Source organism: Colobus angolensis, unplaced genomic scaffold (assembly GCF_000951035.1).
Source record: "Colobus angolensis palliatus isolate OR3802 unplaced genomic scaffold, Cang.pa_1.0 Scaffold707, whole genome shotgun sequence".
NCBI classification, from domain to species: Eukaryota; Metazoa; Chordata; class Mammalia; order Primates; family Cercopithecidae; genus Colobus; species Colobus angolensis.
This window is the reverse complement of record NW_012120788.1, coordinates 96,101-110,947: the sequence shown is the minus strand read 5'-3', so window position 1 is coordinate 110,947 and position 14,847 is coordinate 96,101. Positions and strand designations below refer to the sequence as shown.

Below are 14,847 nucleotides of genomic sequence, written 5' to 3'. Positions count from 1 at the left end.
CTACTCAGTAGGCTGAGACATAAGAATCACTTGAAACTGGGAAGGTGGGGTGGGGGAAGTGGGGGGCAAAGGTTGCAGTGAGCCAATATCATGCAACTGCACTTCAGCCTAGACAACAAAGCGAGCCCCGTCCCAAAAACAAACAAACAAAAAGAGCAAAGCATCATGGGGTTTAAAACATACACAAAAAGAAAATGCATGACATGAGCCAGTCACGGTGGCTCACACCTGTAATCCCAGCCCTTTGGGAGACCGAGGTGGGTGGATCATGAGGTCAAGAGTTCAAGACCAGCCTGGCCAAGATGGTGAAACCCTGTCCTCTAGTAAAAATACAAAAATTAGCCAGGCATGGTGGCGGGCACCTGTAATCCCAGCTACTCACTCAGGAGGCTGAGGCACAGAATTGCTTGAACCTGCGAGGCAGAGGTTGCAGCGAGCCGAAATCATGCCACTGTACTCCAGCCTGGGTGACAGAGGGAGGAGACTCCGTCTCAATAAAAGAAAAAAAGAAAAAAGAAAGTGCATGACACCAACAGCCCTAAGACAGGAGAGAAGTGGAATCAACTATTACAAAGTCTTAGCACACTCCTGAAGTAATAACATAGTGTACCTTCAAGTGATATTAATAAGTTTAAAGGTGTTTACCAGAAGCCCTAAGGCAAACATGAATGAAATAATAAGAGAGAGAAGCAGAACAAAGTGTTACAGCAAATCAGCCCCCCACCCAAAAAAAAATCACTCCATTAACACACAAGGAGGCAGAAAAAGAGGATAAAAGGAAAGCTGGAATGGCTGTATTCACATCAGACAAAACAGATTTCTGAAGAATACTACGAAGATAAAAAGAGTCTCTTTACAAAGATAAAGGGTCCATTCATCAAGAGGACCTAACAAGCCAAAGCATTTGTGTACCTAATATAGTATCACTTCAAAATACACGAAACAGAAAAAAGACAAAAATGCAAAGAAAAAAGACATTCAAAATTAGTTGGAGATTTCAATTTACCTCCCTTAATAATTGATAAATCAGACAGAATCAGTAAAGACACAGAAGAATAGAATATTATCAACCAACTTGACCTAATGAGATTTATAGACATTCCACCCAACTAGAGAAAAATACACATTCTTCTCAAATACACACAAAACATTTACCAAGACAGAGCATATTCTGGGATATATAACAATTCTTAATACATATGAAAGCACTCAAAGCATATAAAGTATTATTCAGAATAGCCAAGACACAGCATCAATCTAGGTGTCTATCATTGGATGAACAAAGAAAATACGGGGGGCAGGTATACATACATATTTATTTAAATGGACTATTATACCTATTATTCAGCCTTAAAAAAAGAAAATCCTGTTATTTGCAACATGACACAAACTGGGAAGGACCTTATGGTAAGTGAAATAAGCTAGGCGCAGATGGACAAAAACTGATCTCACTTTTTCAGATGTGGAATCTAAAAAAAATCAAAGCTCATTGAAGCAGAGAGTAGAATGGTGGTTGTCAGGGATTGGGGGTAAGGGAAAAGGGGAGCTGTTGCTCAAAGGGTATAAAGTTTTAGCTATGCAGGATGAATAAGTTCTGGAGATCTAATGCACAGCATGATGACTATAGTTAACAATATAGTGTTGTAGACTTGACATTTGCTAAAAGAGGCGATCTTAAATGCTCTCGCTGCACATAAAAAAAGTAGCTGTGTGAGGTGATAGATATGCTAGTCAGCTTGATGGTGATAATCATTTCACAATGTATATGTATCTCAAAACATCACATTGTACATCTTAAATATATATGCTTTTTATATCAACCATACCTCAATAAAGCTGGGGGGGAAACTACTTAATGTAAAAAAAAAAAAATCATATGAGGTATATTTTTCTGACCAGTAAGAAATTAAATTAGAAATCAACAGCAGAAATATCCTTGCAAAACCCCAAAATACTTGCAAACTAAGTAACACATTTCCAATAACCCCTGGGTCAGAAAGAAATAAAAAAGCAAACTTAGAAATTATTTTGAGCTAAATGAAAATGAAAGCACAACATATCTAAATGTATGAGACACAGCTAATACACTACTTTTTTTTTTAATTTTTTTTTTTTTTTTTTGAGACAGAGTCTCGCTCTGTCACCCAGGCTGGAGTGCAGTGGCACAATCTTGGCCCACTGCAGATTCAAGCAATTATCTGCCTCAGCCTCCCGAGGGAGTAGCTGGGATTACAGGTGCCCACCACCACATTCGGCTAATTTTTGTATTTTCAGTAGAAATAGGGTTTCACCATCTTGGCCAGGCTGGTCTTGAACTCCTGACCTCATGATCCACCCGCCTCGACCTCCCAATAATACACAATTTAGAGGGACATTTACAGAGCTAAACGCCTATGTTAGAAAAGATTAAGGGTCTCAAGTAAATGATCTTGGCTTTCACCTTAATAAAGTATAAAATAAGGCCAGGTGTAGTGGCTCACACCTGCAATCCTAGCACTTTAGGAGGCCAAGGAAGGCAGATCACTTGAGCCCATGAGTTTGAGATCAGCCTGGCCAATATGGTGAAACCCCACCTCTACTAAAAATACAAAAAGTTAGCTGGGCATGGGGTGCACCTGTAATCCCAGTTACTTGGAAAGGTAAGGCACAAGAAAGGCCTGAACCTGGAAGATGGAGGCTGCAACGAGCCAAGATCACGCCACTGCACTCCAGCCTGGGCACCAGAGCAAGACTCCATCTCAAAAAAAAAAAAAAAAAAAAACAGTATAAAATAAGAGCAAATCAATCCCAAAGTAAGCAAAAGAAAAAGAAATAATAAAGGTCACATGGAAATCAATGCATCAGAAAACAAAAAAATAGAAAAGTAATAAGGCCAAAGATGTTTTTTAATATTGATAAAGCTGGTAAACTAGCCATAATGATTAGTTTAAAAAAGAAAGATGACACCAGTTACCAATATGAAGAATGAGCAATGTGAAATTATTATAGATTCTACAGATATTTTTTAAGTAAGGGATTAGGCAGGGTGTCATGGTTCACACCTGAAATCCCAACACTTTGGGAGGCCAAGGTGGGTGGATCACCTGAGGTCAGGAATTCGAGACCAGCCTGGTCAACATGGCAAAACCCCATCTCTACTAAAAATACAAAAAATTAGCCGGGCGTGGTGGCGATGGCCTGTAATCCTAGCTACTTGGGAGGCTGAGGCAGAAGAATTGCTTGAACCCAGGAGGCAGAGATTGCAGTGAGCCAAGATCACACCATTGCACTCCAGCCTGGGCAACAGAGCAAGATTCTTGTCTCAAAAAAAAAAAAAAAAAAGCAGGGGGATTATTACAAAAGTTTTATGCAAATAAATCTGTCAACTTAGGTGAAATAGCTAAATTCCTAGAAAGACAAAAAGCTCACTCAAGGAAAAACAGATAAACAGAATAGGCTTATATACACAAAAGAAACTAAATATGTAGTTAAAATCGTTTTCACCAAGAATACTCCAGGTCCAGAGGGAATACTGCCCAATATAGTCAATAAAACCAGCATTACACTGACACCAAAACCAGACAAAGGAATTACAAGAAAAGAAAACCACAGCCCAACAGCACTCAAGAGTACAGAAGCAAAAATTCCTAATACACACACAGATCAATGTCATTCACAATATTAATAGACTTATATATATACATACATACACACACACATATATGAACATTTCAACAAATGCAAAAAAGGGTTTGATAAAATTCATCACCCATTCCTGATAAGAACACTCAGCAAACTAAGTGGTATAACCACTTTGGAAAACAATTTGGCAGGTTCTTCTAAAGTCAAACAGACACCTACCACATGACCTATTCATTCTGCACAGAGGTATTTACCCAAAAGAAATAAAAGCATATGACCACACAAAGATTTGCATACAAATGTTCTCATGGGATCTGTAATAGCCAAAACCTAAAAACAACCCAGATTTCCATCAACATGTGAACACATAAACAAAATGTGTAACAATAGAAACTACTCAGCAATAAAGAGTGAACTACTTTTACATGCAAAAACATGAATGAATCTCAAAATAATTATGCATAGTAAAACATGCCAGACCAAAAAAAAAATAGTAAATACTGTATGACTCCATTTATATAAAAATTTAGAAAATGTAAACTAATCTCTAGGGACAGAAACCCTAAGGACAGGGGACAGGAGTGAGGGATTACGTAGGAAAATAAAGAAATTTGGCAGGGGGAGAGGGGATGGTTCATTATCTTGAATGTGTTGATGGTCACATGGGTATACATCTGTGTCAAAGCTTATAAAAATTCTCTTCTTTAATTATGTACAAATAACTTTACGTCAGAAAAGCTCTCAAGAATAGGACAGTGGTGGCAGATGTACTATGTGAATGTACTTAATGCTACTGAATTATACACTTAAAAATGGTTAAAATGGTCGATTTTATGTTATGTTTACTTTATCATGATAAAAAAAGGACTAAAAGAAAAACAGCAGGTTTACCAAACTAAAACATGATAGTGATTATCACCAGTAAGATGAGTTAGAAATCCATACATGCGGGCTATTTACTTCTTTGGCATATGCTGCAGTTTAATGAAATTGAATTTAAAGCATTTTATAAGCTGTTACCTGTGAGATATGATTGATGGAAGATTCCATTCTCCGAAGCTGAGAGGCTTGGATATCCAGCAATTGGAGTACATTGTTGGCCAATGCGTTTATTTGATAAGCAACACTCGCTAGAGATTGGGTTGTATAGGCTTTGGTCTCTTCTAAAGCTTTCCTCTTGTCTGTAGCCTGAAATAAGAACAAAAACAACAAATACTTATTTAGATTAACATGCATTAAACATATATTCTACAGAAAGGCAAAGCTATACTATTTTAACAGAGAAGCTCAATTAAAACAAAAAACAAAAAACAAAAAAAAACCTCGCTGTACCAATATGATAGTCTCAGGATACTACTGAATTAAGCCATGGCAGAAATCCCCATGTGCCAGCAGGGAACCACTCTCTCCTGAATAGCTCATCCACTAGAGGGGCCACTAACTGTAGCCACAGTATCAGAGACACACTGCACCAATTGGTTCTCCTTGCCTAGACCATTTCCATCACCAATTCACTGCATTACATGGTAAGGACTTTACTGTCAGCCTCAAGCTCCCAATCCACTTACAATGAAATGGACTAAATCCAATCTGCCTTATATTCCTGCGCCCACTAACCACCATCAGAAATCCAACCTCCTTGTTATCTATGATGAGTCAAGCCCATCATGCCCCACAAAAACTACTGTGAATCTTACTGCTCCAATTCCTTCCCCACCCACCCCTTCTTCCCAAACTCCTATAGATAACTCAGTCAGAAGGCAAGAACTCCTCAAAGAGGAGCAAAGTTAAAAGGTGACAAACTGTATGTGGGTGAGAAGGGGAATCAACAACTTATACCAGAAAGAGTAAATATCACTAACATATAATCTAAAAATGAAAAAAAAAAAAAAAAAAGGCTATCCTACCTATTTACAACTTCAGGAAAATCATTTATTTCTCTAGGTATCAGTGTCATGAACTCAGAGACTAAACAAAATGGTCTCATGTCCCTTCCAGTTCTACACAGAAAAAAAAAGGGAACAGAGATCTAACAGAAAGCTCAACAAAAAAGCAATGGAACCACTCTTAACCACTGAAAAGATGTTCAACCTCACTCATTATGGGAAAGAAATGCAAGTGCAAACCAATATGAGATACTGTTTCTCACTCACCCAAATGGCAAATATACAAAAGTCTGATAAGACACTCAGCAAAGCTGTGAGAAAAAACCCTGACTCACTGGTTAATGATATCCAGCAGTATTACACATAGATTTACTTTCTGACGCAGTAAGCTCACTTTTAGGTATGTATCTCAAAAAATCACTGGCAAAAATACAAAAAGATATGTACATAGTTATTCACTGCAGCACTATCTATAACAGCAGAAGACTGGAAACAACCCATATGCAGGGGACTGTTTGAAGAAGCTATGATATCTCCACACAATAGAGTATTATACTGCCGTAATAAGGACAAGGAATTCAAGGAATATCTCTGTTACCATGACTCCATTATCTCCAGAATATTGCTAAGGTGAAAAAAAAAAAGAAAAAAAAAACAATGTGGGGAAAAAAAATCTTCTTAACAGAGGGAAATATGAAAATACATGCTTATTTTTTTAAAGGAAAGATAAACCTCGACATTAAAAAACAAATCATATGCAGGAGGAGAGGTAATAAATAGGATAGAGAAAACATGGATAGTAGATAGAATCCCTTAAGCATATCTTGTTTCACAGATTTCTCTTTGGAACCACATATAGGCACACTGCAAAGATACTGTGGTTTTGGCTGGAGACAGCGTATATATAAAAGTTATGTTTATATTATGCTGTAGTCTATTAAATGTGCGATAGTACTATGTCTAAAAAAACTAGGTACATGCCTTAATTAAAAATACTTTATTGCTTAAAAAAGAATGCTAACCATCTTCAGAGCCTTCAGAGAGTCCTAATATTTGTGTGCTGGTGGAGGGCCTTGCCTCCACGTTGATGGTTGCTGACTGATCAGAGTGGGGGTTTCTGAAGGTTGGGGTAGCTGGGGCAATTTTTTAAAATAAGACAGTAATGAAATTTGCTGCATCTATTGACTTTTCCTTTAACAAGATTTCTCTACAGCATGCAGTATTTGATAGCATTTTACCCTCAGGAGAACTTCTCTCAAAACTGAAATCAAGCCTGGGTGTGGTGGCGGCTTGTACCTGTAATACTGGCCAGTTGGGAGACTGAGGCAGGAGAACTGCTTAAGCCCAAGAGTTTGAGGACAGCCTGGGCAACACAGTGAGAAACTGTCTCCGACAAAAAAAAAAAAAAAAAAAAAAAATTTGGCCGGGAGCAGTGGCTCATGCCTGTAATCCCAGCACTTTGGGAGGCCAAGGTAGGAGGATTACTTGAGGTCACGAGTTCGAGATCAGCCCAGTCAACATGGTGAAACCCCATCTCTACTGAAAATACAAAAAACAGCTGGGCATGATGGTGCATGCCTGTAATCCCAGCTACTCAGGAGGCTGAGGCAGGAGAATCGCTTGAGCCCAGGAGGCAGAGGTGGTAGTGAGCCGAGATCGTGCCACTACACCCCAACTTGGACAACAAGAGGAAAACTCTGTCTCAAAAAAAACAAAAAAATTGTTTTAATGAGTCAATCCTTTCAAGCCTACCAATGTTTTATCAACTAAGTTTATGTAATATTCCAAATCCTTTGTTGTCATTTCAACAAGGTTCACAGCGTCTTCAGCAGGAACAGTATTCCATCTCAAGAAACTACTTCCTTTGTTCACCCATAAGGAGCAACTCATCCATTCAAGTTTTCTTGTGAGATTGCAGCAATTGAGCCACATCTTCAGGCTCCACTTCTAATTCTAGTTCTCTTGCTGTTTCCACCATATCTGCAGTTACTTCCTCCGCTGAAGTCTTGAACCCCTCAGCATCATCCATGAGGGTTGGAATCAACTTCTTCCAAAATCCTGTTAATGTTGATATTCTGACTTCCTCCCATGAATTACTAATATTCCTAATGGCATCTAGAAGGGTGAATCCTTTCCAGAAAGTTTTTAATTTACTTTTCCCAAGTCCATCAAAGGAGTCACTATGTAAGGCAGCTATAGCCTTATGAAATGTATTTCTTAAATAGCAATATTGGAAAGTCAAAATTACTCTGTGGGGCTACAAAATAAGTATGTGTTAGTAGGCATGAAAACAACATTAATCTCCTCATACATCACCATGAGAGCTCTTGGATGACTAAGTGCACTGTCAGTGAGCAGTAATATTTTGAATGGAATATTTTTATCTGAGCAGGTCTCAATGGTTGCCTTAAAAGATTCCACAAACCATGCTGTAAACAGATATGCCGTCATCCAGGCTTGGTTGTTCTGGTTAAAGAGCACAAGCAGAGCATATTTAGCATACTTCTAAGGGCCCTAGGATTTTCAGAATGGCAAATGAGCACTGGCTTCAACTTAAAGTCACCAGCTGCATTAGCCCCTAACGAGAGAGTCAACCTGGCCTTTGAAGGCCAGGCATGGGCTTCTCCTCTCTCCCCTGTAAAAGGCCTAGATGGCCTCTTCTCCCAATAGAAGACTGTTTCGTCTACATTGAAAATCTGTCATTGAGTGTAGCAACCTTCAATAATCTTAGCTAGATCTTCTGGGTAACTTGCTGCAGCTTCTCCATCAGCACTTGCTGCTTTACCTTGCACTTTTACATTATAGAGATGGCTGCTTTCCTTAAACCTCATGAACCCATCTCTGCTAGGTTCCAACTTTCCTTCTATAGCTTTCTCACCTCACCTCTCTCAGCCTTCACAGAACTGAACAGTTAGGGCCTCATTCTGAATTAGGCTTTGGCTTAAGGGAATACTGTGGCTAGTTTGACCTTTGTTTTTGTTGGGGGGGGGAGACAGAGTCTCGCACTGTCGCCCGGGCTGGAGTGCACTGTCACAATCTTGGCTCACTGCAACCTCCACCTCCCGGGTTCAAGACATTCTCCTGCCTCAGCCTCCCAAGTAGCTGGGACTACAGGCACAAACCACCCACGCCTGGCTAATTTTTTGGATTTTTAGTAGAGACAAGATGTCATCATGTTGTCCAGGCTGGTCTGGAACTCCTGACCTCAAGTGATCCGCCCACCTCAGCTTCCCAAAGTGCTGGGATTACAGGAGTGAGCCACCGTGCCCAGCCTGGTTTGACCTTCTATCCAGACCACTAAAACTTTCTCCCTATCAGCAATAAGGCTTTTTTTTTGAGACGGAGTCTCACTCTGTCACCCAGGCTGGAGTACAATGGAGCGATCTTGGCTCACTGCAACCTCCGCCTCCCGGGTTCAAGCGATTCTCCTGCCTCAGCCTCCTGAGTAGCTGGGATTACAGGCATATGCCACCTGCCCGGCTATTTTTTGTATTTTTATTAGAGACGGGGTTTCACCATGCTGGCCAGGCTGGTCTCGAACTCCTGACCCTTGTGATTCCACCCGCCTGGGCCTCCCAAAGTGCTGAATTAGAGGCATGAGCCACCGCGCCCGGCCGGCTTTTCTCTTTCTTATGATTCACGTGTTCAGTGGACTAGCCCTTTTAATGTCCTTCAAGAACTTTTCCTTTGCATTCACGACTTAGCTAATGTTTGTAGAAGAGGCTTAATGTTCGGCCTATCTCAGTTTTTGACTTGCCTTCCTCGCTAAGCTCTCATTTGTAGTTTTTTATTTTAAATGAGAAACATGCAATTCTTTCACTTGAACACTCAGAGGCCAACATAGGGTTATGAATTGGCCCAATTTCAATATTGCTGCATCTCAGGCAATAGGGAGGCTCAAAGAGAGGGAGAGCCAGAGGGAATGGTCGGTTGATGGTACAGTCAGAACATACAATTATTAAGTTCACCATCTCACATGAGTGCAGTCTGTGGTGCCCCAAAACGATTACAGTAGTAACATCAAATATCACCATAACAGATACAGTAATAATAAAAAGGTATGAAATATTTTAAGAATTACCAAAATATGACAGAGACATACAAAGTAAGCACATGCCCTTACAAAAATGGAACCAATAGACTTGCTCGATGCAAGGTTGCCAGAAACCTTCAATTTGTAGAACACGCAGTCTGCAAAGCACAGTAAAGCAAAGCCCAATAAAGAGAAGTATGCCTGTAAATAATTCACACAATTATAAAACAAAATTTAAATTTAAAAAGGAATTACACCAAAGTAAAGGTAAATTAATCAAATGAGCTTAACTGTGCATCCAATTAGCGGTCTTAACCAGAGAGAAAGCACTCTAGAAGTGGCTTCAAAGCACAGTAATTCAATTGTACATTCTTAATAGGATTTACCATTAGAACAAAAGTAATTGAAAGAAGGGAAGGAAAAACTAAAAAAAAAAAAAAAATTGTTTTTAGTCTCTTTATTGCTGGTGTTAGTACTGAAATTATTACCCTGATACTGTTATTTGCATAGGGTGGGATATAGCAAATCATTAATTATGTCATTGAGAACTGAGATTTGGGGCATGGTTCAAAACAGATTCTGACATAAGAAAAGACAGGTTAAGAAAGAATCCTATAGTTCTAGACTTAAACTAAAAGCACCAGTTTAAACCTAAAATGTATTTATCATATCATATCTTAATATCCCAGCTCTGTCCAATTAAAAGATCTAAGAATAAAGACTGTCTAGTAGCCATGGAGCACTACCCGTTATCCGTATAGTGATGCACCTAAAACAGGCTGTATATCAAAAGGTACCTGGTTACAATACGGTGACTATAGTTAATAGTAACATATTGTATACTTGAAAATTGCTGAGAGTAAATTTTAAGGTTCTCACCACAAAAAGAAAGTATGTGAAGCAAGGTGTGTTAGCTTACCTTAGACATTCCACAATGTATGCACATTTCAAAAAATATTGTACACCATAAATAAATACAATTTTTATGTGTCAATTTAAGTAAACAAACAACAAAACAAAAAAGCCACAAAGGAATTTTCTAGCATCATGTCCAAAGGGCTCAATGTAAGGATCAATGAGGATCATAACTGCGATGGAATGAAACACACAAAATGTTTACATTTAAGACTTCATAACAATATTAAAAAGTTAAAAAAACAAAAAGTCACTAGTAACTTTTGTAGGATGCTATGGATCATCTCATTTTTTTCTTGGATGAGGAAGGGAGGTCAGCATTAAGTATGAAGTGCATATATTAAAACTGTTAAACTTTCAGTGTACAATTCAATGTGCTTTGATAAATGGGTACAGTAGTATAACCACCGTGATAAAGAACATTTCCCTCGTAACTCCCTCCCCATCCTCTGGACTCTGGAAAAAACTGACTTCCCTTCTGTCACAATAGTTTTGCCTTTTCTAGAGTTTCATATAAATGGAATTGAAAGCTATAGTCTTCTGTATCTGGCTTCTTCCACTTAGCAGAATGTCCTTAAGATTCATCCTTGTTACCGCTAAGAAGTATTCTATTGTATGGATGTATCACAATTTGTTTCTCCATTTATCAGCTCATAGACATTTGGGTTGTTTCCAGTTCTGGGCTACTATGAATATTTGAGTAGAAGGTCTTTGTGTGGACATATGTTTTCATTTCTTTTGGGTAATACCTAAAGATAATAACTTCTGAGTCACACGGTAAGTTAAGTGTGTATTTAACATTGTAAGAAACTACCAATTGGGCATGGTGGTTCATGACTGTAATCTCAGCATTTTGGGAGATCAAGGTGAGAGGACTGCTTAAGCTCAGGAGTTCGAGACCAGCCTGAGCAACATAGTGAGATCCTGTCTCTACAAAAATAAAAAATCAGATAGGTCTGGTAGCATGCACCTGTGGTCCCAGCTACTTGGGAGCTTGAGGTGGAAGGATCAGTTGGGCCAGGGAGGTTGAGGCTGCAATGAGCTGTGACTGCACCGCTACACTCCAAGTCTGAGCAACAGAACAAGACCCTGTCTCCTTTAAAAAAAAAAAAAAAGAAAGAAAGAAAGAAAGAAAAAGAAACCACCAAACTATTTTACAAAAAACAGAAACAATATTATTTGGCATTCTCACTAGAAACTTATGAAAATTCTAGTGCCCCACATCCTTGACAACACTTGGTATGGTCAGTCTTTTTAATTTTAAATATTCTAGTAGGTATATAATGATACCTCGTTATGGTTTTAATTTCCATTTTGCTATCAAATCACAATGTTTTCAAGTGCTTATGTGGCGTCCATTTCTTCCTTGATAAAATGTTCAAATATTTTACCCATTCTGTAATTTTAGAGACAGAGTCTTTCTCTGTACCCAAGGCTGGAGTGCAGTGGCACAATCACAGCTCACTGCAGCCTTGATCTCCTGGGTTCAACTGATCCTCCCACCTCAGCCTCCTGAGTTGCTGGGACTGAACAGTCTACTAACCCCACTTATATAACAAAACAAGGGTCTCATGTGCATTTTTTTAAGTTTTCTACCATTTTGTTTCCACGTCTTTAACTCTCCTCCCATTCTTTCTAGAAATGTCACATCTGTCACACCATATTTGTCTAACTTTTAACTTATCTCTAATCCAAACCTGTACCCAAATTTCTCCAACTTCAAAAAAAAAAAAACCTTTCTGTGGCTGGGCATGGTGGCTCACGTCTGTAATCCCAGCGCTTTGGAAGGCCCAGGCAGGTGGACGGCTTAAGGTCAGGAGTTCAAGAACAGCCTGGCTGGCATGGTGAAACCCCATCTCTACTAAAAATACAAAAATTAGCCAGGAGTAGTGGTGGGCACCTGTAATCCCAGCTACTCAGGAGGCTGAGGCATGAGAATCGCTTGAACCCAGGAGGTAGAGGTTGCAATGAGCCGAGATAGTGCCACTACACTCCAGCCTGGGCGACAAAGTGAGACTCTGTCTCAAAGAAGAAAAAAAAAAATCTCTTTACATATGTTTTATTTTATTCCATATGATCTAAGATCTAATCAAAGATTGTTCACAGCTGTTGACAGTCATATTTCTATTTCGTATCCTTAAATATAGAACACACTCCCAACCCTGACCCTTTTTTCCTTTCAAAACATAGAAATTATTTTTAAAATCCAAGCATCTTGTAAAAAATCCTACAACCAGGATTTATCTGATTGTTTCCTCATGATTAGATTCATATTGAACACTGTGGCAAGAATACTATATATTAATAGTTGATGCTGTGAACTTCCCATTACAAATAACGGAACATCTAAAATAACGTTGCACAGCTATTTCCAGAGTTTTCTTCCCATGATTTTCTTCCAAGCTGCCAACACCAATTCTGCAAATGCTGATGAAGCTAATTTATTGATTTTACCAGAAGATGTCAAAAAAATGTTTTACGACAAAAACTTGGCTTCTATCCTATCCTCCAATGGTCCTTAAATGGTTTGTTGTTCAAAAGGTTAAGGGTGCAATAATCCAGTTAAGCCACAAGGAAAAACAACCAAATTCACATAAGCACAAACAATGACAAATATGCCATGACCGCTGACTGGCTGATGACTTTTTAAGGACATGATTACTTGTAAAATGTTTCCCAATTTCAGAGATACTAAGTAGGGGAGGGGCAGTTACTAGAATTCATGAAATACAGTATACAAGAAACAGTTCTATATTTAAGGCCTTTTAAAAAATAAAGTATGTTAACACCAATGGAAAGGATTTAAAATCTCAGGTTTTAATACCTGTGGCAAGAAGAATATTATACACTATAAAGTACACAAAAACAAACATCTACTTTGCTGAAGGCCAACAAATGCTTTGGTTGGTTACAGACCTGAGAAACCTTCCAGGAAGAATCCATAATCACTTCATGGAGAGAGAGGACAGGATCAGGGAAAAAAGAGCACATGGACCAAATGCTGGTTCATTACTGACAAATAATCCATTACAGTACAGTCATGGGGACTGGGGCATACATACATGCAATGCCTAGCTACCACTAAAAGGATCTCATTTTCTCCAACAGAATGCCTATTCCAATCAAAGTGAAAACTAAAAAGAAATCCTGCCAGGTTATGGCAAGTATCCAGCAAAAAAAATAAGTTTTTTGCCTAACAATTCAGGTTGAGACCTTTCATTAAAAGCTTTAACACAGCCTCCCTACCGCCTCCCACTTACACAACTGCTAAGGGCTCTGGGAGCCCGTTCATTCCCAGCAACGTCTAGGGAAGCCTCTGCTGCCTGTGGTGTCACACAGTTGTGACTGACAGGAATGCCAGCTGGGGCGTACTCTCTTCTTTAACAGGAGAGCTACACAGAACAATCAACTGCTAACATACATATTCAGTATACAGAATTCCAAGTTCAACCATAATGCAGAGTATTTTTAAACCTTTTCACTTCAATCTGCATCCCCAGAACATTCCCAATAACTAGATAATTGGCCTCTGAAATTTTAAGTTTGACCATAGCTATAGCCTAAGACAATGACGCTTTCCCCAAACTAATTCTTTTGCCATCCTACGCCATACTACAAGGCTTATATTTCAAAAACAGTCTTACTGCAAAACCTGAAAAACCCCAGCTCTAGAAAGAACTCCATTCAAACACATAATCTGTTAAATACTTAAGTATTACTAATAGAAAACAGCTCATATTAGTCCAAAACATTCACTTCCTTCCATTAACTCCTTCCATGTTAACAAGTTATCTTCTCATATAATTTTAATTCTTCTTAAAAGGAATTATGCAGCAAGAGCCATGATGATCAAGAATATAGCTTGGGCAAATACTATCACATACTACTAAAAAATACAATCAGATAATGTATATCACAAAATTTAAATACATATGTGTGTGTGTGTATATATACATACACACACACACTTCACTACAAGAAATTCACCCAAAAGAAATAAATGGCCAAATGCAAAAAATCTGTATGTTCAAGGATGTTCATGCCACCTTTATTTACAACACCAAAAAAACTAGAAGAGATCTAAATAGCCAATGACAAATTATTAAAAAATTAATATACTGGGGCCGGGTAAGGTGGCTCACGCCTGTAATCCAGCACTTTGGGAGGCCAAAGTGGGTGGATACCTGAGGTCAGGAGTTCGAGACCAGCCTGGCCAACATAGTGAAACCCCGGCTCTGCTAAAAAAACAAAAATTACCCAGGCATGGTGGCGCATGCCTGTATTCCCAGCTACTCAAGAGGGTGAGGCAGGAGAATTGCTTGAACCCGGAAGGTGGAGCACTCCAGCCTGGATGACAGAGAGAGACTCCATCTCAAAAAAAAAAAAAAAAAA

The 14,847-nt window shown here is 38.9% G+C and overlaps 1 protein-coding gene across 13 annotated transcripts in view; it reads right to left on the bottom strand.

The window, feature by feature from the left end:
* The window catches only part of ABI1 (abl-interactor 1), a 116,558-nt gene that overhangs the window by 74,572 nt on the left and 27,139 nt on the right, over positions 1–14,847 (bottom strand). For all 13 annotated transcript variants that reach the window (XM_011927278.1, XM_011927277.1, XM_011927279.1 and 10 more), the window contains one exon: positions 4,642–4,809. In XM_011927278.1, the coding sequence (XP_011782668.1) occupies positions 4,642–4,809 (168 nt within the window). The remainder of the gene's footprint in view (positions 1–4,641; positions 4,810–14,847) is intronic.